The sequence below is a fragment of the Notolabrus celidotus genome, chromosome 13 (assembly GCF_009762535.1).
Source record: "Notolabrus celidotus isolate fNotCel1 chromosome 13, fNotCel1.pri, whole genome shotgun sequence".
NCBI lineage: Eukaryota > Metazoa > Chordata > Actinopteri > Labriformes > Labridae > Notolabrus > Notolabrus celidotus.
Genome location: NC_048284.1, coordinates 8,495,457 through 8,516,348, shown reverse-complemented (window position 1 = coordinate 8,516,348; position 20,892 = coordinate 8,495,457). Strand labels below are relative to the sequence as shown.

At 41.4% G+C, this 20,892-nt stretch overlaps 1 protein-coding gene across 6 annotated transcripts; it reads right to left on the bottom strand.

The window, feature by feature from the left end:
• Positions 1–1,112: 1,112 nt before the first annotated feature.
• Positions 1,113–20,757, bottom strand: max (myc associated factor X). Of its 6 annotated transcripts, none has more exons than XM_034699394.1 (5): positions 20,556–20,752; positions 20,247–20,273; positions 10,010–10,165; positions 6,846–6,984; positions 1,113–2,746 (listed from the first exon to the last, which is right to left on the bottom strand). In XM_034699394.1, the coding sequence occupies exons 1-5, from the start codon at positions 20,589–20,591 to the stop codon at positions 2,559–2,561; spliced, it is 546 nt and encodes a 181-aa protein (XP_034555285.1). In that variant the 5' UTR covers positions 20,592–20,752; the 3' UTR covers positions 1,113–2,558. The 6 variants fall into 6 exon arrangements, with proteins under 6 accessions (XP_034555285.1, XP_034555290.1, XP_034555286.1 ...); XM_034699399.1 differs by having other exon boundaries at positions 6,846–6,969; positions 10,058–10,165; positions 20,556–20,751; XM_034699395.1 differs by having other exon boundaries at positions 6,846–6,969; positions 20,556–20,750.
• Between the last annotated feature and the right edge of the window lie 135 nt (positions 20,758–20,892).

Below are 20,892 nucleotides of genomic sequence, written 5' to 3'. Positions count from 1 at the left end.
TGAAAAAAATCCATTCTGCCCCTGTTTTGATTTCTACACCTTTCTGTAAATGTGTGTGAAACGAGCCGTTTCAGATTTCCGTGTTTTTGTTACGTAACAACAATATCCGGTCTGTCACGGAGTCAGAGCTCGGAGCTTGTTCAGCCCATAGACTGTATAAAATAATACGGAATCCCCCCTCCGTTTTTCATTACCTGCACAAATGTGTGCTAACAAGGAGCTTAGGAGGGAGGCATGCTAGTTGTAGGCTGTCTTAATAAACACAAAGGTCAGTTTTACTCCCCACGTTTGCAGATTTGAAGATCTAGTGGATGATTTCTATTTATCATGGATAAGTGCTAGCGCTAGTTAGCATAGCTACATAGCTACATGTTGTAGCTGTAGCTGTGTACCAAGACACACGTCGACATACTGATAAATAAAACAACAAGTAACAGAATCTGTGACCAATCCTTCAGAAAGGTCCCGCTGCCTTTCTGGCAGAGGTCGGTTTTACTCCCCACGTCTGCAGATTTGAAGATCTAGTGGATGATTTTTATTTGTCATGGATAAGTGCTAGCGCTAATTAGCATAGCCACATAGCTACATGTTCGTAGCTGTAGCTGTGTACCAAGACACACGTCGACATACTGATAAATAAAACAACAAGAAACACAGAATCTGTGACCAATCCTTCAGAAAGGTCCTGCTACAGGCGCCTCTCCGTCAGGATCAGATTCTGGATCAGATTCAGAGGGTTGAAGTAACGTGATCTCTGAGCAGCCGTGTATATTCAGCCAACATGTAAACATTAGATCAACGTGCTGGAGAGCCGAGACCACACACACTTCCTGAGGGGGCGTGGTCAGAGAGAAAACAGAGTGTTCTGAGGAGGACTGAAGAAGAGGGGTTTTCAGGCAGACCAAAATCTGATTTCAAAGTGTTTTTTTGAGCATAAACTTTAAATACATGTTTTGGGGACCTCTTAGACCAATATATATTGATGAAAAAAGTGTGATATGTCACCTTTAAAAAACAAGGGGTCAATTTGACCCACAACATAACAGGAGGGTTAAACATCACAGGATATTATAAACATGATGCAGACAGTGTAATCAGCACAGGGAGCAGGGTAAAGGATAAAATAGTTTATTTTATAGTCTCATAGTAAAGGTAGGCCTCAACTTGCAAGACAATTGTTGGCAGTATGTACAACATACTTGTAATTTCCATGGAATGGAATCGGACAAACAAAGACCTAGTACACTAATTATATCCTCCTAAATGGAAATAAAATGGAAACAATATACATACACACACGTTTCCTAGACACGCAAAAATGCTTCCTTTTTTTCCTCGGGGGATTCAGCAACATTGATTTTTACCGTGTAAAGCACAACACATCGACAGGGACTCGTTTCGCCTCCTTGTACTGCAAAAGACGGGAGCTACCTTTGACATTCAATACCTAGTTCAAACCCTTAAGGAAATCTACATGTGACAAATTGGCATTTTCCCATGACTGGTGAGATTACTACAAAATGCATAACATACTTTAGAACTTGAAAACATCCAATCAAAGCTTCTTTTTTTTTCATTTGAATAATATATAAAACGAGATGCCTAACGTTTTTCAGCCACCTAAAGTCATTCACTACTTCAAGCTAAAGGACGAAATACGATACAAGTTTAGGAATATTCTCCATCAAACCATCAATTTTCAACAAAAGGAGGCTTTTTTTCTTTTCTTTTTTTTAATTAATTTTGTGTTTTACAAACGTGTCGAGCAGAGAAACATCTGCGATCCAGTGGGCCTGAGGTGGGTATCACTTAAACATTTGCTCCAAAGCGTCTTCACATTCTTTAGTGGAAAAAAAAAAAGTAAGCTACAAATGTTTTTTTTTTCTTTCTAATTTTAAAAAGGTAAACTTCTCCAGGATCGTTTATCTAGGTGTGTGTGTGTGTGTAAATTCTAAACAGGTTTTTTTTAATCAAGAATAACAAAAAATAAACAAAATATAATATCGCAGTGCTTGGAGGAGTACGCCTGCCACACCCTTCCTCCCCCAAAAAACAATCTAGGGAGGAGGAGGAGGAGGAGAGGCTAAATGAGGGTACAAAAAAAAAAAGCATCCAGTCCTTAAGTAGCCAAGCTGCCTCTTTTTGGGTTTTGGATTGTTGACGTTTCTAGGGAGGGGCGAAAAATTGATCGGTACAGGGATGGGACGGGGAGAAAAACCTGAAGCTCTCTAAATGAGTCGAAGCAGTCCTCTTCCACCCTGCTGACGTCCTCCTGCGTGTTTTTGGACACTGGGTGGGAGAAGAGACGATTGTGTCGGGGGGGTGAAAGGAGGTTTGAGGGGTCATGAGTCTCCAGTGCGAGCCCACCCAGAGATGGAGGAGAGAGAAAGAGGTGGAGAAGGAGGAGGAAAGGGGGGTGTGGGTGGTGGCTGATGGCATAAAGAGGGGGAGGGGTTGGAACAGCCTCGAGAGCTTTGAAGGCTGCGTTTCCCTCTCGCCCCTCCCCTCGCGCACCGCCGCCTCCTCGGCCTTGGCCAGGGTTTTAAAGGCTCGGCTCTCTAGCTGGCCTCCACGCGCAGCTTCTTCCTGTTGGGCGGCTCCTCGACTTCCGACTCGGAGCTGGAGTCGGAGCCTCCGTCGAACGCGGACACGGCGCTGCCTTTGGGGTTGGTGTAAAGGCTGCTGTCGGATGACGAGTAGCTGGTCTGGAGCTGAGTGGAGCCTTTTACTTTCTCCAGAGCACGCACTGAAGGAAGACAAAACACAGGAGAAAAGACATGAATGAAGGAAGATAAATGAACAGATACCAGAGGTTCAGGAAATATAACCTGTTGACCTCTCTGTTTCTGAGCAGTCCTGTTCCACCAATCAGGAAACCTTGATTTAAATTCCATCTTTTAGCTAGGGATGGGACATGGTTTTTGAATATTGGAATATTCGTTCACTTAATAAAAATGAAAGAGTTACTGCAAATATTTTCTCATTTTAAGACCAGTGCCTGGCTGTAATACGGTATTCCCGCCAGACGGTGGCGACAGAGTGTCTTAAAGCTGTTTGCTAACCTCATTAAATAACAGAAGAAGAAGAATGCTAACTGCGTTACATAGCAAAAGAAGAAGAAAAACATTGGCGACAGTCACTGCGATGTTCTCCTTTTCTGAATCTCACACTACAACACATGTACTTCCAGAGACTGAGCATGGCTGTAAAATGAATACACACACGCCACGCCTTGTCACAGAAACACCGACCTAAAGATTGAGACAGACGCCGTCAGTGCCAGCTACTATCAGCACCTCGTCCTGCTGCTGGTTAACACGACTGACACACAAACCAGCCGTTAACTGGACAGGTCTGTGGGGGTTTGAAATGCCCATGCCTACTTTAAGCCCTCTTTGGGATTTAGAGCTCCTGTAAGGAACTTGTTGGTTTTGGCACCCCCTGTGGCAGACATCCTCACCTTTTCTGATCCCAGACTCAATCATAAGACTTTATCTACAAAGCGCTTTTCAGAACTACAATAATGAAGTAAACAATTGTGGGAATACTGTGATACAACTAAATAAGAAACGCTGTCAAATTTTAAGCTGTCTGTGCATCTGTTTCTATTTATTTATTTATTTATTTTTGTGTGTATGTAGTTGTTGTTGCTATGATTATTATTTGTATATATGTGTATGTAATTGTATTGTGTTTATTTTAGTTATAGGTGGTCCTTGCCGTTCAGGGTGCCACTGCTTGTTTATGCTTGTTAACTGTGAAAATAACAAAAAAAACTATGAATCATAATAAAATAAAGCGCTTTTCATAAAGTGACATTGAAACATAAAGTGCTGTACATAAAAACATCAGATTCTTGTGCATGTTTTTTTGTGTTAATGTCATTGTGCTTTATTTTAATCATCAAATTTATGCTAAAATGGAAAACTAAAACTGGCACCTACCCCTGACGGTGGATTCCTACGTTAAAACATAATATTATAGTAATAGCCAATCTGTATGAAGATGGTCTTGTTTGCTATTGAAGCTCATGAGGAGACATTATTATGAATTTGGTCTAATAATAATAATTGATCTGATTTGTATAGCACTTTTCGTGGTACTCAAAGACGCTTTACAGAGAAAAAAAATAAAAATAAAAAATACAATCAGAAAAAAACTCCCTACAGGAGCTTTAATTGCTTTGCTCTGATGTATGGAACAAACAAATATTCCTTTAAAAGATCCCTTTGCTTTTGGAGGTTTTACCATGGAGAAAATACGGTGCCAAAGAACAGGCTTTCTGAGGACAAGCTAAAGTTGATAAATATAGAACGCACTCAAACTGATATAGATATTTTAGGTCCTTAAAATACATTCTGCTGCTGCCCACATCCACAGGTGAAAATAGCCTGGCTATCATGTCTGCACTCCAGCTAGCTTCAAATTGAGCCCCTGCTGCCTGTTTTTCACTCCAGCACTATTACCTCTTACAACCCTGCCTACAAACCTCCACTATCATTTTAAGCATTTTCCTGTTGTGTTGTTAGACACGATTTCACCTGCACATTTCAGTTTGTATTTACACAGTGCTTGTATTTCATATCATAAAAAGCTGTCCATCAAAACTCCTTCAGTAAATCTAATTCTGCACTGTGCAAATAACAATCAAGCATTGGTGCATCAGTGAGGACAATATGTGCTGTAGGCCAATGACTGCTGCTGAGGACACTGAAGTCATTAAAACTACGGTGTTGGGAGTACTGGTGCCCTCAAGTGCACTCCAAACCAGCACTCCACGAGGTCTATTTACTGAACAGTAAACCACTGTTGTCTTTAAATGCATGATTATAACTTTATGTGGGAGGTAAGTGTTAATACGTATGTGTGAAGAAGTAAAAGAAAGAAAGATAAAGTTATAAATGGAGGAGATTTAAATGTTGACAAATTTCTAAGCTTTCTTCATTTCTATCTGACTGAGATTATGAAATCCGGTCTATGTCTCAGCCATAGAGACGCTGTCAAAGTTTGATAAGTAATGTAGATTACTGCTGTTAACACAGTCGTACATGAAAACCCTTTAAAACGAGGTTTCTTAACATTTGTCTATTTCAGATAAATTCAAGTTTTCATTATGGACATCTAATCCCAGAAACCTACTGACCTAGTTTTGGGACATTCAGTTCTAGGAATCCACCGACCTACTGAAGCCTGGTGTATCTCTCAAAGGGGGCTACACTCAGTCATTCATCTGGTGCTGTAACTGTACTGTTGATTTAGAGGTTTTGGACATTAGATAATCTCTCTGCGGCTCTTTAAATACAACGGCTAATCAAAACAAATGGGGGGAAGTATTTGTATTTCCTCTTTGACAAGTCAATTCTCATTTACTAAAACTTAGATGATTCTGAAGAAGCCAGAAAACTCCTGAATGTGTCCCTTGAATCAGCGTCTCTACACACACTGAGGCAATTCTATTACAGTGTCTGTTTTATTTTCACCCAGACACACCTCATTCTACTAAATGGGCCTCTATTTGGTGATCACCCAACAGGCAATCAAAGCTGAGCTGCTTGAATTTCTGCGCCACGAGTGGCGTAACATCACCCAACAGGGATTGTGGCGAGTATGCCAAGATGCATGATCGCTGTGATTAAAAATCTTGGTTATTCCACCAAACACAGAGTGCTGAACTCTTCCTTAGGTGAAACATCAGTATTCTGTTAAAAAATGACTATGGTGGGACGCTGGTGGCCTAGCGGTCTAAGCGCCCCACAGCCGGTTCGATTCCCAGCAGAGAGCATTTACTGCATGTCTTCCCACACTCCATTACTCCCCACATTTCCTGTCTCTCTTCAGGTGTCCCATCATAAAAGGCGAAAAAGCCCAAAAATATAACTTAAAAACGAACAAAAAAAGACTGATCTTGGATTTCTTTTTGCAATAGGGCCTGTGTCCACTGACAGCTTTTATTTTTGCACTGGTGACACCAGTAAAACAGACTTCATGGTCACTACCAAGGGAAGTAGAAGTGCTGCAGGAAAACTTTGCAACCTCGAGACAATAAGCGCAGGTGAAAAGTGCTCTGAAATTGAGGTTGTGGTACTACCAGCACAAACTACACCGTTACTGGAGACAGGCCCTTATTTGTGGTCTGAAAACACATCTCTCTCACTCTCTTTCTTATCTTTACCAGTTGTTATTTTCAGCAAATAGAAAGACCTTTATTAGAGTTTAGAGAACATGAACCCAGTGGAAAACATGTTTCTGCTGTGGTCTGATATTTTTTCTGGAGCTGTTGCTACAAAAAAGTAGAGTCAGAAAAGTTTTAAATGCTGGCAGGCAGCGGATGACCACAACATTTTTAAGGAGAACTTAGAAATGAAATGATCTGCACACACATTTTTTTAAACCTAATATATCTGGTATTATTATGAAAGCTAGAGACCACCACATTTATATCTGGTTAAATAAAAGAGTATCATGGATCTGACCAGGAAGAAAATAAGACACGTAACCAAAATAAGGGCAAATAGTCAACAAAAGCCACTGCAGACGTTTGAGGAACTAGGAGTGATTTATCACTGTGAGGAGAGACATTTCAATGTAGCTTTGGATAGAGACAAGCAGGTGATTGACTCTGACTTTAATTTCCAGCAGCTTTATGATTTTTGAAAATAGGTAATTTATGCAAATTTGACTTAGCGGTAATTACAGGAAATAGGTGGGTTCTGGTAGTTGACTCTGCTCTCATTTATGACAGTAACTTCTTGGATTTGTCTTTAGTTTCACTCTCATGTGAAGTTTCCTCAACAAGCAGACTAAAGAGACAGTACAATATTCAGTAAGTCCAGCTGTGTACGTACCTTGTTGCTCAAGCAGAGCGTTCTGCCTCTTCAGGTCGTCGATGTCCTGTTGGTGCGTGTGGTTTTTTCGCCTCATGTACTGGATGTACTCTGTGGCTTTGTCTAGGATTTGAGCTCGAGACGCCTGTTTGGCAGATTGCTGTTAGTGACACATGCAAACATTGTAGCAATGACGCCAGTATACAGTCTTCATCACATTTCCATGCACATCGCATACACACTTTAACTAATGCTCTAGTCTGATGCTACAGAAAGTGGCCCAGAGGACGGCACACACACTGCTGACTGGCTGACACTTCTGCACTGACACTGAGAGGGAATCTGGGACAATGCTGTGTGTTTGCGCACAGCTGGCCTCCCTCTTAACCTCTGAAAATCCTCCAGCACTTCAGTCTGGTTTCCCAAGGCCAGGTCACACCCCCAACACACTACTGTCACTGTGTTTGCCTAGTTTACAGCAAACAACAGAACTGCTGCTGACTGTTAGCTCCCTGACTGCTACCCAACGTTTAAGGAAAACAGGCTTTGACTTTACAAACATTCACTTCATCTTTGACAGCAGCAGGTATGATAAGACTACCCCCTGTGACCGTGACCATCCAGTGACCTAGCAGCAGCATGAGTGAGATCAGTTCTTATAAGGACTGGGTAGATACTTTAAGGTGGTGTAACATATTGTGTTATCATTATATTCTGAATCCTTTTTGTTTACAAAAATAACTCAAATGTTACATTATGATGTGAAGTTGAAGCTCTAGTTTTCGTTTCTCCCCCAGGAAACGTTGACTGTATAAAAATATGGACAACACACCATCTTCCTCAAATTGAAGCCAAAATATTTAGAGCTCCCCCTGGTGACTAGCAGCAATACAGGTCTTAAAACCTTATCAAAATTTAAAACACAAGCCAAATACATTTCCCTCACATGTGATTTCTGTTATCAGTAGGGTTGCAAAATTCCAAAAAATTTCAAACTTGGAAACTTTCCTTGGTAATTAACAGGAATTTATGGGAATAAACCAGGGATTTATTCAATTGAAGGTTGGCTCTTTATAGGGAACTTAAGTATAGTTGGGGAAATATATATTTTAGCATAATCCTGACAAAAACAACCAGATTTCATGCAAGTACAGTTGAATATCTATGCTATTCCTCAATCACATGCACATAGCACATAGCACACTGCTTACTGCAGGGCTATTGAGACCCCCCTACATGTTCTTTTCATTTAACATTTTGAATGGGACTTTGTTGGGATTACATTTTTGTTAATTTTATAATGGGTTGGGTCAGGGGGATGAGTAATATTTAACTAAACATTAATATTTTGTTCTTCAATAAAATAATTGATTGTTCAATACAATTTTAAACACTTGATAGAGTTCTACTTACAAATAAATCTGTTTTAATTGTATTATTTTGACTGGATGTCTGCTTATAACAACAAATATTTATGCTTGGATATGATACCTTTCTATTAAATTCCCAGTTAACTCCCATAAATTCCAATTTGGAATATTTCTAAAATTCCCCAGCTTAACTTCCCATGGAAATTTACCAGAAATGTTCCACCCCTTTGCAACCCTAGTTATCAGCTAGTTCTTATCATGCTGATTTATGTGCAAGTGTTCTCTTTTATTGGAGAAGTTTAGTCCTAATCAATTCATCGATGTTAAAAAGAGGGGAGTTGACGTCACGATCCACAGCTCTGTTCACAAATGAGGCTCTTACAATGTTCTTCTTCGGATTTAGCAGATAAGAAGAGGAAGGGAAATGTAATAAACACTGAAACAAGACTCATTGGACTTTCCATAATCGTGACTCTCTGCTTAAAATCAGCAGAAAAATCTGTTCAGCTGTGGACTGTACCCACCTGAGGGAAATTTGATGTTTTATTCATAATTTAAATGTGTTTTGGTTATCAGAGGGGGTTTGACTTCAGTCCAGCAGCTCCACCAGCCAGATCCTTTCTGTGCATGTCTTGACTGTAAAATGTGTAACCAGTGTCCATCTTGGTAGTGTTTTGGCTCACTTTTTTTTTTTTACTATAGGAGGAGGTGGAGGCGTGTCATCCATGTTGATATCCAGTCGATGCAAAAAGGGGTTACAAACTTAGATATCTAGTTAATTGTAATTAGGGACATTTAAAAATAGAACTTACACAACTAAAGATGGGAGCTTTGTGCGTTTTTAGAGACAAAATCATCGATATGGTACCTTATTTCATCGATGGAACGACAAATTGATTATCAAGTGGCTGTCTCTGCTTTTGCATAATGAGTGCAACTGTTTGGGTGCTCATCTTGTGACTCAACTGAGCAAAAAATGAAATGGATCAGAGAATGAGGGCTGACTAACTCCCATGTTTTGGAGGGATTATCCAAAAAAAACTATTTCAAACCTTCAAATGATGTCAAAGGTTCCATTTTGCCTAAACCGTAGCACTGGACAAAGACATGAATATAATATTTAACCTGAATTTGGATTGAAAATAGGAACTGTGTGATTACAGAAAAAGGAAACAAGGTTACATGTCAGACTGATAAACAGTTCCAGTTTGGCAGTCTTGTGAACACGATGCCGTAAACCTATCGTAGTGTTTGGTACCATCTCTAATATCCTCTTAATTTTCTACTCTACTTCCTCTCACAAGAGCGACCGACTGCAGTACGGCTCTAAAACAGAGCCTTAACGGCTTGGGAGGGAGGCGATGATCAAGCTCTGAGGCAGCTGTAACAGAACACTTCTTGCAAATCGCCATCTTAACGTCCCTCACATCATTTCATCTGCCCCCGCCCTTCACGCTGCGTCAGAGTCAGAAATGGTCTTTTAGGGGAAAATAAAACGCTGTGTGCCCGGTTACTGAACCAGCTCCTAACTCTCTCACTGTCATGGATGTCAAAACAGGAAGAGAGCAACTAAATGTCCTCATAATAACTTCCTGAGGCTGGTCCAAGAATTTAGACTGCATCACTTTATGCTGCTGCTAGTCTTCCCCCATTTTAGCCTCACACTGTTTCCCTCCTCTCACATAAAGAGAGAGGAGCACATCTGCAGCTACAAATCATTAAACTCACTTCATTCTCTAATATATTTCATATAACTGACTAGAATCACCATACTTCACCTTTTCACACACATGACATAATACAAAAATTCCTTACATGAGCCTTTTGTGCGCCTGCCAGACCTGCAGGCTGAGCTTTACCAACCTTTTCTCCCTGCAGGGCGGGTACAGAGTCCCGGAGGCTGTGAAAGCTGTCTTTGATGTGGTCCCTACGTTTGCGCTCCAGCGCATTGTGGTGTGCCCGTTTGTCTGCCTGCAATGAGAAGAGTCACAGGGGCCTTCAGCCGGGCAGCAGAGCAGCGTGGGTAGAGAAGACAGCGGGCGTCCAACCATCCCCGGTCAACCTAAACACACCACTCTGCTGCTGCTGCTGCTGCTGAGTCCCACCTCTGCCTTTACAACAAAACACAACCTCTGTCTCTGCCGTGTTAATGTGGTTATCCTTCAGAAGATATGGTTATGTAGTCAGATATATGTCATCTGATAGTAAAAATATGAGTGACTTGAATCTGGGTTTTCAATAAGACACTATCAACAAAATGTAAAAAGTGCTGCAATAACCAGTTATCTTCATGTTTTATAAAACTGAAAGGCTCTCCCTTAATTCATTTGATGCAAACTAAAAAAATCCTCATAAATTATACTTCTATAATAAGCTGGTTTGGTGTCTTTACACATATCAGAAGAATATTTAAAAAACGCAGTAATGGCCGATTCAGTGCTGAAATGAGCATAAAGTGGAGAAACTGAGAACTAAGGTGTTATTTTTCGTTTCATTCTTAGCAGTTACGCAGCTCAACAAAACAAACTAACAAGCCACCTCCACACTCACATGCACTGAAAGTGCTGGATTCTGTGTCAGTGCAGGCAAGTCTCATCTGCATGCTGTGTGTCTCTCTGCTCGGCCCTCAGTCACACGTCGCTCTTATAGAACTCTGACTCAACTCTCGGTTTTAATTCACAGGACAGGAAATACAGAAATTTGATCAATCCTAAAAACGTCTGACTTAAAGGTTGGTTTATACTTCTGCGTTGACCCTACGCAGCAGTGGTTGACGCCGACATGAGCACCACATACTTGTGCGTCGATGTGTCCGTGACGCGCAGCAATTCTGCACCAAAGCGCTTGAGGGCAGTGTGGTTTCTCTGGAAGTCGGTCGTCTTTTTCAGGCCCCGCTACGATCTCTGTTTACTTTTCCACAGCGATTCACAGCTGATACATGTTGCTGTTTATCATGCAGACATGATAACATAAAGAATAGAGAGGAGGAGCTCTACTTGGACTTACTCCGAGCTATAGAGCAGACCTTTTAACACCTTACAAGCCAATGCGTGCATTGAGATCCTCGGGCAGAGGTTTATTGTGCATTCCAGTTACAAAAATGAAAACGAAAGGGGACAGGGCGTTCGCCGTGAGGGGTCCGACACTCTGGAACCAGATCAGGTCTGCTGTGTCAGTGAGCTCTTTTAAATCCCTTCTTAAAACATACTTTTATCGCAGAGCCTTCCAGGATTTTATCTGAATTTTATTTTCATTTTAACTGTCTTAGGAAATATAGTTTAAAATAATTGTATTCCTTTAGAGTTCTTTTAGGGGAATTTTATGACTTTTAAAATATGTTTTATTTCTTTATCTTGACTTGTGTGTTTTTATGAACTGCCTGTTTTATTTTGCTGCCCATGTAACTCGGTTTTGAAAAGTGCTCTACAAATAGAATTATTATTATTATTATCATTATAAATACACGGCCGATGTGTGGGATCCCGGACGTAGTGTAAATACAGGAAATACAATGCCACCGAGCGGACCAATCACAGGGCTTGCAGTCTGCGTCGATTCCAAGCATAGTTACATTTTGGAGGAGGTGCACGTCAGCTACATGCGTAGGCCCCTGCATAGGTACGGGAGCTACGCGGACCCCCTGCGTAGGGTACGCAGTCGATTCGATGCAGAAGTATAAATCAGGTTACACGCTCACAAGTTAAGTGTTTGTCTGTCGCAGACAAAGAGCAGAGATGTCACCAGGTAGGGACTGTGTTTTTTTTATTTTGTGTAGCCACTCACTGAATACAAAAACGCTGTGGTGTTTTACTAGTGTGTCCGTTTCCTGTATTGTAGAAACTTGACAGTGCATAACGGCGACCTTGATGGAGTTATAAAAGGCTCGTTCTTAAGTTAACAAAAACAAAACATGTATATTCAGGTGATTATACACCAATTTAAACATACTTATGAATATAATATTCTATTTCTACCAAGTCTGTTCTGATAATGCCAGTAAGTACTCCACACTTTAAAATGTTCTGATAGAAATATAAAATTCCCTTCAGACTGAGAGAATACAAAAGAGAGAATACAAAGAGGTTTGCTGTAATTATCTGTAGACAAACTAGAGACCAATCTAAGTATGCATCTCCAACACGACTCTGGATGCTGTTCAAACAATGAAGGAAAAATTCTACAATCTTACATTCGGATTTGGCACAAAGAAAATGTGATGAGAGACAATCGTGGAAAAACTTGTTTGACCCTGCAACCATTCTCTCATTATTCAAACTCTGTACAATATTAAAGGGGGGAAAAATGATGTCCTCAGATGGAATAAATACCTAGTTTATTACCCAGATTCACAACCACGCCAAATACTAATCACAGTCCCAACTGTTGGCCTGTGTGCAACAAATATCTTCTAAAAACCTGTCAGATCTCTTGGATCAGGCTGAATAATCAGACAGAAGCAGAGAATAAGCTTCTTGGCAGACACCAGGACAGCTAATCAATACTGAGATTACCCCTGATTAATTTTCTGTCACCTGCCAAATTGACTCACCGCACTAAAAATCAACCATCTTAAAAGTTCTCCAGTGGTCTCGTAGAACAAAGGTCAACCACATACCTATTTGAGGTTCAATTGTCATCACCACAAGTTGCTGCATTCTTTGGCCTTTTAGCCTTTCAGCCCCCCTCCTGAGCTTCCATCCCCCTCCTCCAATGTGACCCTGCGTCAACGCCCTCCCCCCTCCTTCCTCCTCCTTCCTCTGCCTCACATCCCGCTGAATTTCTGTCCCGCCTTCTCTGCAGGAGCACTCAGGACAACCGTTCAAATTCATGACCTGGTCAAAGTCAAGAAACTGGAATCATTCAGATGAAGTTAAGAGGTGGGCGGAAACAGGAGATCTTGGATGAGGATTAAACCAACTGAGTTAAACAGCTTTGTGAGTGACAAAGACCTCATGAATTGAAGACTAATGGAGTTACTTTTGGGGGTAAAGATTCAGGGTTTAAACCTAGAAGAGTTCAGTTGCCTCCAGTGAAAATGTGCTTTGCTCTGATCTGTCTAAGTAACATATTAAACAATACTACTTCACTGAACTCAGTCAAATGTTCAGGCTAATTTTAGGCTGTTTTTGAATATCTCACCGCCATGTCTTATGTCCGGCTTGACAACAGGCCCTTTCATGTGACGAACCAGACCTCATGTCATACATCCCAAATCAACACGCAGGCTTGTGCAACAGACTTTGAATTTCAACCACACATTTGCATTCTAATTACAATGTAAAGGCACAAGATGGCTGCCGTGATCACATGACCAGATGCCTGAGCAGGAGATCAGTTTGCTGTAGTTCAACCTGTTTTTAGGCCAAACCATCACGGCCTCCAATCACATCTGACTGTAGCCTAATCCACGCTGTCACCAGACTGAAACGTCAACTCTGACACCCAATCAAAAGCCGACTGATCATCTCGCCTCACTCCTAACAAAGCCTGGCCTGATTTAAATATTAGCAATCAAAAGGTGATGTGATGTGGACACGACGTGGGCCGCCCTCAGGCAGAATGGAAGGTGGGGAGAGTCATGTGACTCATTTTGTCCGTGGATCACAACAGAAACTAAAGCAAGCCACGTGTGAGACACATCACGCAGGTTTGGACAGGCCTTCAGTTTGTCAGTCGTTGGTGTACCGTGTGACTCAGATACTGAACATCTGCATCTAATACAAGCTAATAGTATCAATTTGATGCTAAAAAAAAAAAAAAAGAAGGCCTGGATGTGAAATCCAAACCTCTTTTTTTCAAATTCACTTCATATTACTCACAAAGCCAGCCTTGTGATTAGTCTGGCTGGCATGGCAACAGCTGCTCCCGCGGCCTGTTGCACAACAGCCACAACAAAAACCCATCCTGGAGACACAAATCCACCAGGACCATGTGCCTCCTCGTATTGTACGCAAAGCCACCAGAGGGCCGGACTCCACTCCCTACACTACACCCTGGCACAAACACATGACTGCTATCTATGGCATGTGCAATTACAAGTCTAGTGGCTGATTTCAGGAGCTTGAGAAGCACACGTGGCTGATTTCCTGTTTTTAGTGTCGTCTGAGTAAGAGTGTAAAATGAAGGTTGTTCCTGACCTGACACACTTAAACCATCAAAACACGTCAGAGGAAACTAAAAACAACACCTGCTATAATTTAGCTTTTTAATTCAAACTCCTCTTATCATACAAGGTATTTAAAATCACTAATCTTTGAGCGTTAATTGAAATCTAAGAATGTATTTAAGCTCTGCTCTCTGGAGTTCCTCCATATACAATTACAGGTCAGTAATGGACATTAAGTGCCCCATATGATTTAAATGAACACTTTGTAACCGGCTACCTCTTAATATCCCTCCTATTAAAATCTAAATTGAAACACATCTGGGATCAAATGAAACTACACAGAGAAGGCTGCTCGAGTACTTACACTTTCACGTAATTAAACTGATCTTGCTTTCTTAGCCGTTTGTAATCAGTGAAATACTGTAATGTGTTTGTAGCAGGGTTTAATAGAGGAAGTGGGCCCACGTTTATAGTTTAATGACAAAACATTCATGTTCAGGGCAGGGGTTCTGTTTTATACGCCATAAGCTACATACAAGCGGCATTCAATGGCGCAGCTATAAGGGAGGCAATTTGTGATTAAATAGATCCTTGAGTATCTGGATCGCTTTACCAAGCAGCTGGTGGTATTGGTAAAAGTCTCAAAACAATATACATAAGTGCCCAAAAGGGAGGGTACTTTGTAGAAATATATATTAAATGTTGGATTCTTTTGTTTTTTCTTAAAAGATATGTTTTTTGGGCATTTTTGCTTTTAACAGATAGGACAGCTGAAGAAAGACAGGAAATGTGGGGAGTGGAGGATGGGGGAGGACATGCAGCAAACGGTCGAGGCTGGAATCTAACCTGCAACCTCTGCGACGAGGGCTAAGGCCTCTGTGTATGGGGCGCCCCTTTGTTGGATTGCTAAATGAAGCACACAGGTGCGTCTGTTTTTGGTTCAATTAAGCAGGAAGGTACCTAAGCATTCCAATACTTCATCCATCCATCCATTATCTTGACTGCTTATCCTGTTTTGGGATCACTGGGGGCTGGAGCCTATCCCAGCTAACTTCTGGTGGAAGGCAGGGCACACCATGGACAGGTCGCCAACTTATAACAGGGCAATACTACATCATATAAATGTAAAATATGTTGGGTTTTTTTGCCAAAATAGTGCACAGATGTTGAGCGTGCACTCTTAAATCTATTCGAATTTCTTTTATTTTTTAAGTTACATATTTTGGGCTTTTATTTGATTGGACAGCTGAAGAGAGACAGGAAATGTGGGGAGTAGAGAGTAGGGGAGGACATGCAGTAAATGGTCACGGCCAGGAGTTGAACCGGCGACCTCTGCAACAAGGATTGTAGCCTCTGTATGTGGGGCGCTTAGACCGCTAGGCCACCAGCGCCCTGTCTATTCAAACTTCTGTATAATTTTCAGCCTTATCAAGACATTAAAGATAATAATTTATTTAAATATACCTGTATCACTGAGTGTTATTGCAAAGGGAAGTCTGAATTTAGTCAATTAAATGGTTATGTGATGTCATCCTGGCTAGTTGGTCATTCTAGGCTAGTCATATGTTGTGTCTAGGCTCTAACACAGCCACAGCACTGCAGCTCAGTTGAGCAGCTACTGCTTCAGTGCTATAATGCTCTACTACTCGGATGTAAATAGGCTCAGATGGCGGATGGCATCTCGCCTGGTTCAACTAGCAAGTAACCACTTGACTGCACAAATGCATGACAAGCAAAGTGAGTGGACAAGGACTTAAAGGTGCAGTTGGTAAGAATGGGGTAAAAAAAGACGTTATTTTTTTGTGATGGGTTTGGAAAAAAGTCATAATACCTATCGGTACTCAGTACAGATTATGGCGAAATCTCTGTGTTTTCCAAAGCCTTTGTATCAAGCAATGTTATTATTCCCCTCGTTCCCGTTATCACGGACCAATCAGAGCTACTCTCCTTCCCTCTGTCCTGATTGGTCGAGTGGCGGCCCCTATTACTTCATCCTTATTGGCTGGGAAGCCGGCACTACTTCCTCATAGAATGTGCACAAGAGAAGTAGGCAAAATCTGGTGGTGGGGTTAGTGTTGACATTCAACATCTCTCTCTGAACTGATGTTTATATCACGACTACCAACAGCAGCTTTAAGGCTGGAGGTGCTAGCTCTGCCGACTTTAGTAACACTCTGTAAACCAATTTGGCTTTATTTACTCAGAGACTTTGTGATCTGTGTTAAAACAACTTTCTGTTTCCTGAGTCTGTACAACCCTTTAGAAAAGTCAGCTGCTCATAATTTAAATTTCTGTTAAAAAATGTGGAAGTTAAGTCACCTCAGAAGGTCCCTCGCATAGCATGCCTTTCATGTCCGAAGTTATTTTTAGATAATCTAATTTAAGGATAATGACTAAACCGAGTTTTATACAAATTCAATCATGATAACCGACTTTGAAGGTCGAACTTTACCTTTTATAAATCCGGCTAACTGTACAAAGACATGTTCTGGTACCTACATGCTCCATGCTATAGAGCTGTAGAGCACATCAGGTACCATGAAAACTGGTGTCCAATTTCATCAGTGCAACCGTTATCAGTTCATCATAAAACCGATACCTATAGCCTGCTGCCTGAGATGACACACCATCTGAGCGGCTCACTCAATTCTATTCATACCTGCCCATCACACATTACGTAATGGCTCCAGGTGCCGACTGGAGGACTGGGGGACTGGAAGAGCTGGTAGTTTGTAGCAGGCTCACATTCTCTGCATGAAAGCCTACACTTCTGACAGGCTGGTGGAAAAACCTTCTTGCTCTAATAACAGTGGGAACGCAGATAAAAGCAGAAGCTGAAGCAGGTGATTTGGAAGTATAGAAATCACAAGATAGACAGCATGCTCTACCCTGCTTTTGACCTGTACTTAGTTAGAAGCGCCAAAAAATAAAGGTGTATTACAAGCGGTCAACTCTCAAATTGAATGTTGAGATATGTAAATGTTTTGTTTTGTATAAGCAATAGTAAAACATGCAATAATACTAAATGTACAACATTTATCAGAGAAGAGGAGCTGAGCCTTACGTACTGGATGCAAAACCTCTTGTTTGAACAGCCAAACCCTGGAACACATCTTAAAACTGCAGTCATCTCCACTGTTATTGAAAGCCTTTCAATCCACTGTATTTTAAGGTCTTTACGATATCTAATATATGTTAAAATGCATAGGCTGCATCGATTTCAGTGCTCAGTTTAGTCAGAGTAATCTCATATCGAGGTCTGCAAACCTGTCCGACGTGTGCCACAGTGCTCCTGCTATTAAAGATTTAAGATTGTATTCTGGAGCTTCTGTGCACGGCTGAATGATGCAACATATAATAAAACTTGCACATTTCAAAGCAGAAGAGAGGACATTTTTACTTTAACTGGCAGAATAAGCAGATTCTTCACAAGAACAGACAAAGATTGAACTGGCAGCTGTTGATGCAAATAACATTTACAAGTATTTCCTCAAATCCTTCAGCCGTATTTGCGTAAATGCAGATTTTAAGAGGCTGACTGAGTGGCACAGAAAGCTTTAAGGACAGACATATTGATACCACAGACTGTATAAAATATGGACTTAGGATCCGTGACGTCACCCATCTGTTTCTGAAACACTGTTTTGAGAACAATCGGCGGCGGCCATATTGCTGCGTAAAGAGGCGGGCTTTGAGCCTCCTAGCCAACAGCTACAGTGTTCCTGCCTGTCAATCAAGTCAGCTGTGCCTCTCATTGGAAGACTCGTAATCTACATATCTTCGAAATTGCCGCACTGGAAAAAAATTCTACCCCCCGTACAGTGTGAGCCGATCAAGAAATGAGCTATCCGGACTACACTTGTCTTTTGTACCAGGCTGTAAACATGTTTATTTCTGCTGTAAAGATCGTCTTGTTTGAATGGGTGTGTATGAGGTTTCTGGTACTTCCGAAGCCAGCCTCAAGCGGATCCTTGATGAACTGCAGTTTTTAACACTTCCGCATTGGACTCATATTTTTAGACCGGAGGTTGCCGCTTGTTTGGTAGTCATGGAAAACTAGCATGAATTTAAATGTAGCATTTCCTCAGGACTCTGTCTAACCATCCCCACCTCCCGTCGTAGCTCCTCCAATACAATGCCCCCGCTCACATGCACGAGCAACCATATGATCGTGACTGATTCAAAACCGGTTCTCAGCACATTGTTTGTGTTTTGCACTACGTCAGTAGTGGTGAAGCAGCGTTCAGTCATTACTCACCACATATCTGGAACACACTCCCTGAAAGCTGTAGGTCTGCTCCAACTCTCACCTCTTTTAAATCAAAGACTAAGACTTTTTATTTGCCACTGCCTTCCTATCTTAGCTTATTTTAACCCACTTTAAATTAAAACTTTAATGTAATTTTTAATATATTTCTAATTTTCCTTTTCTTTTCTGTTTTATTATATTTGTCATTTTAATTGTGCTCTTTTATGCCTGTCAGAATGTCTCCAATGCTTTTAATATTTTAATGTAAAGCACATTAAGTTGCCCTCGTGTATGAAATGCGCTATACAAATAAAGCTGCCTTGCCTACGTCAACTCATGTCTCACTCAGCGGTAAGAAAACACCAAAACATTATCATAGTGAAAGTTAAAAACACAAACAAACATGAAATGTACGCGCAGGAGGCGGGCAGAACGGCAGGACGGGATTTGATTGGTTTCGTAATTTGGCTCCTGATGGCAGGGATTGGTTGTTTTTTTTCCCAGGTTTACTTCGGCTGTAGAAAGCTGCTTTTTTCACTCTTTTTTTAGGAACACATTAAGTATTGATGGCCATCAGGACATAAAGATCATTTTAACCAGTACAACAAAAAGTGTATCTAAATCTGACTACCAACCCCAGCTTTAAGGGCAGATATATTGACACCTTTAGCTTCTGTGATCACATTAAATGAGCTGAGATCAGGTTAGAGTTGCTCGTGTCACCCTGCATCTTCAAGTCACGACCGTGCAGAAAAGCCTGTGATGTGTTTGTGCAGAAAATACATTTTAAATCAAATTATCTTGATTGCATATTAATTGTTAGGCTGCTGTTTAAATCCTGTTTATCTAAGAGGAGGTAAGTCGTCCTGTCTTGCAGCCTGTGCATCAAACACGTCGTGTGCAGGGTGTTTTTCTCGCAGGTGTGCGATGCAGCTTGCTATACGTCATTCATTTAGTGGCCTGCAGAGAAGGAAGATGGCTCTAATCACACTAGCTGCAACACAGGAAAACATCCCGCAGCACGCCTTCATGACACGGAGGCTCGAGATGCAGGCGCGGCTACCACTCCTCCTCCATACATGGATGCATACATACATGCAGCAGTAGCAGCCACCTTACTTCCCCCTGCTGCTGCAGCATCATCATGCATGCAGTGCGAATGTAAACCGTCCCCTTTTACTGAGATGACCTAGATGTGTAATTTGCAAAACCCTGATCACGAGCGGAATCCCCGTGGTGTGGGGTGAACCGACGGCGAGCACAGAGAGTTTTGTATTAAGAGGAAAAAAAATAATTCTCATGGAAGAAGGAAAAAAAAAACAGGCTTTTGCAGCGGGATAAAGCTTTTGGTCTAAATATAGATGTCGTGTCACCGTCTCCCTATGGCCGCGTACGCACAGGATGGGGGATACCCTGCAATGCATTGCTCACGCGGATGCACGCATAGGAACAATTGCAGCACATAGGAGGTGGTAAAATCCTCACTTCAATATATAAATGTAAACACAAATATATGTGCTCCAGAAAACAGAATGCAGCACAATTTCATTCTCTTTGAAGTTACATAAACCTCCACAGTGAAACCCAGTGCATGTATTTATAATATATAAAGAAGGCAGAAGGTGGTGCACACATCAACTTTGCAGCAGCAGTGATACATAATTCGAGATTGGACAAACCCCCCCAGCATTACGCACCACATTGTGATATCTCGGTGAGTCTTCCTGCAAAGAAACAGAACAAAAAGTACAATTGTAGCCAAAATTGTTCAGCAAATCTTCCTCTTTCGCTGAGATCACTAAGTAGTGGTATATTTAAAAAATATTATACAGCTAAAAAAAAGCAAGTTCTTTCTTATTATTACCAAGAATGCCTGGTTCTGTCTGAAATACTTATCACACAGAAAAGCAACACTAGCCCAGCTTATTGGTGGCTAACACTAGCTGAGCTAAATCGCCAGCTGGCAGAATAACATCCATAAAAAGGGTGAAAGTGTTCATACTCACGTCACTATCGACTTCGATATCATCGTTATCACTCATTCTTCGATATAAGAGTCTAGTTTAAAGGGACGGGTGGCTAGAAAAACAACATGGATTAGTTTAGCACCGAGCGGCGCTCCGACAGACTGAAACGCTCTGTTTGGACAGACTGAGGACTCGACCGACTCCACGTGACTGCAGCGCACACACACAGCTACCGCGGGGCAACACGCATGCGCAACAACCAGAGGGAGTATGGGTAATGTAGTGAAACTGGCGCATTTTCCGCGTATCACAGTAAATTAACTAACTATCAGATATTTTTTTGTGTTCGCTCATAAAAAATAAATATCAGCAACAA

Coding starts and splice junctions, on each gene's coding strand:
- max (XM_034699394.1), bottom strand. CDS start 20,591: ATGAGTGATAACGATGATATCGAAGTCGATAGTGAC. Junction 10,166..20,246: donor CACCGAGATATCACAATGTG/GTGCGTAATGCT, acceptor TTCTCATTGCAG/GCAGACAAACGGGCACACCA. Junction 2,747..6,845: donor CGCTCTGCTTGAGCAACAAG/GTACGTACACAG, acceptor GTCTTCCTTCAG/TGCGTGCTCTGGAGAAAGTA.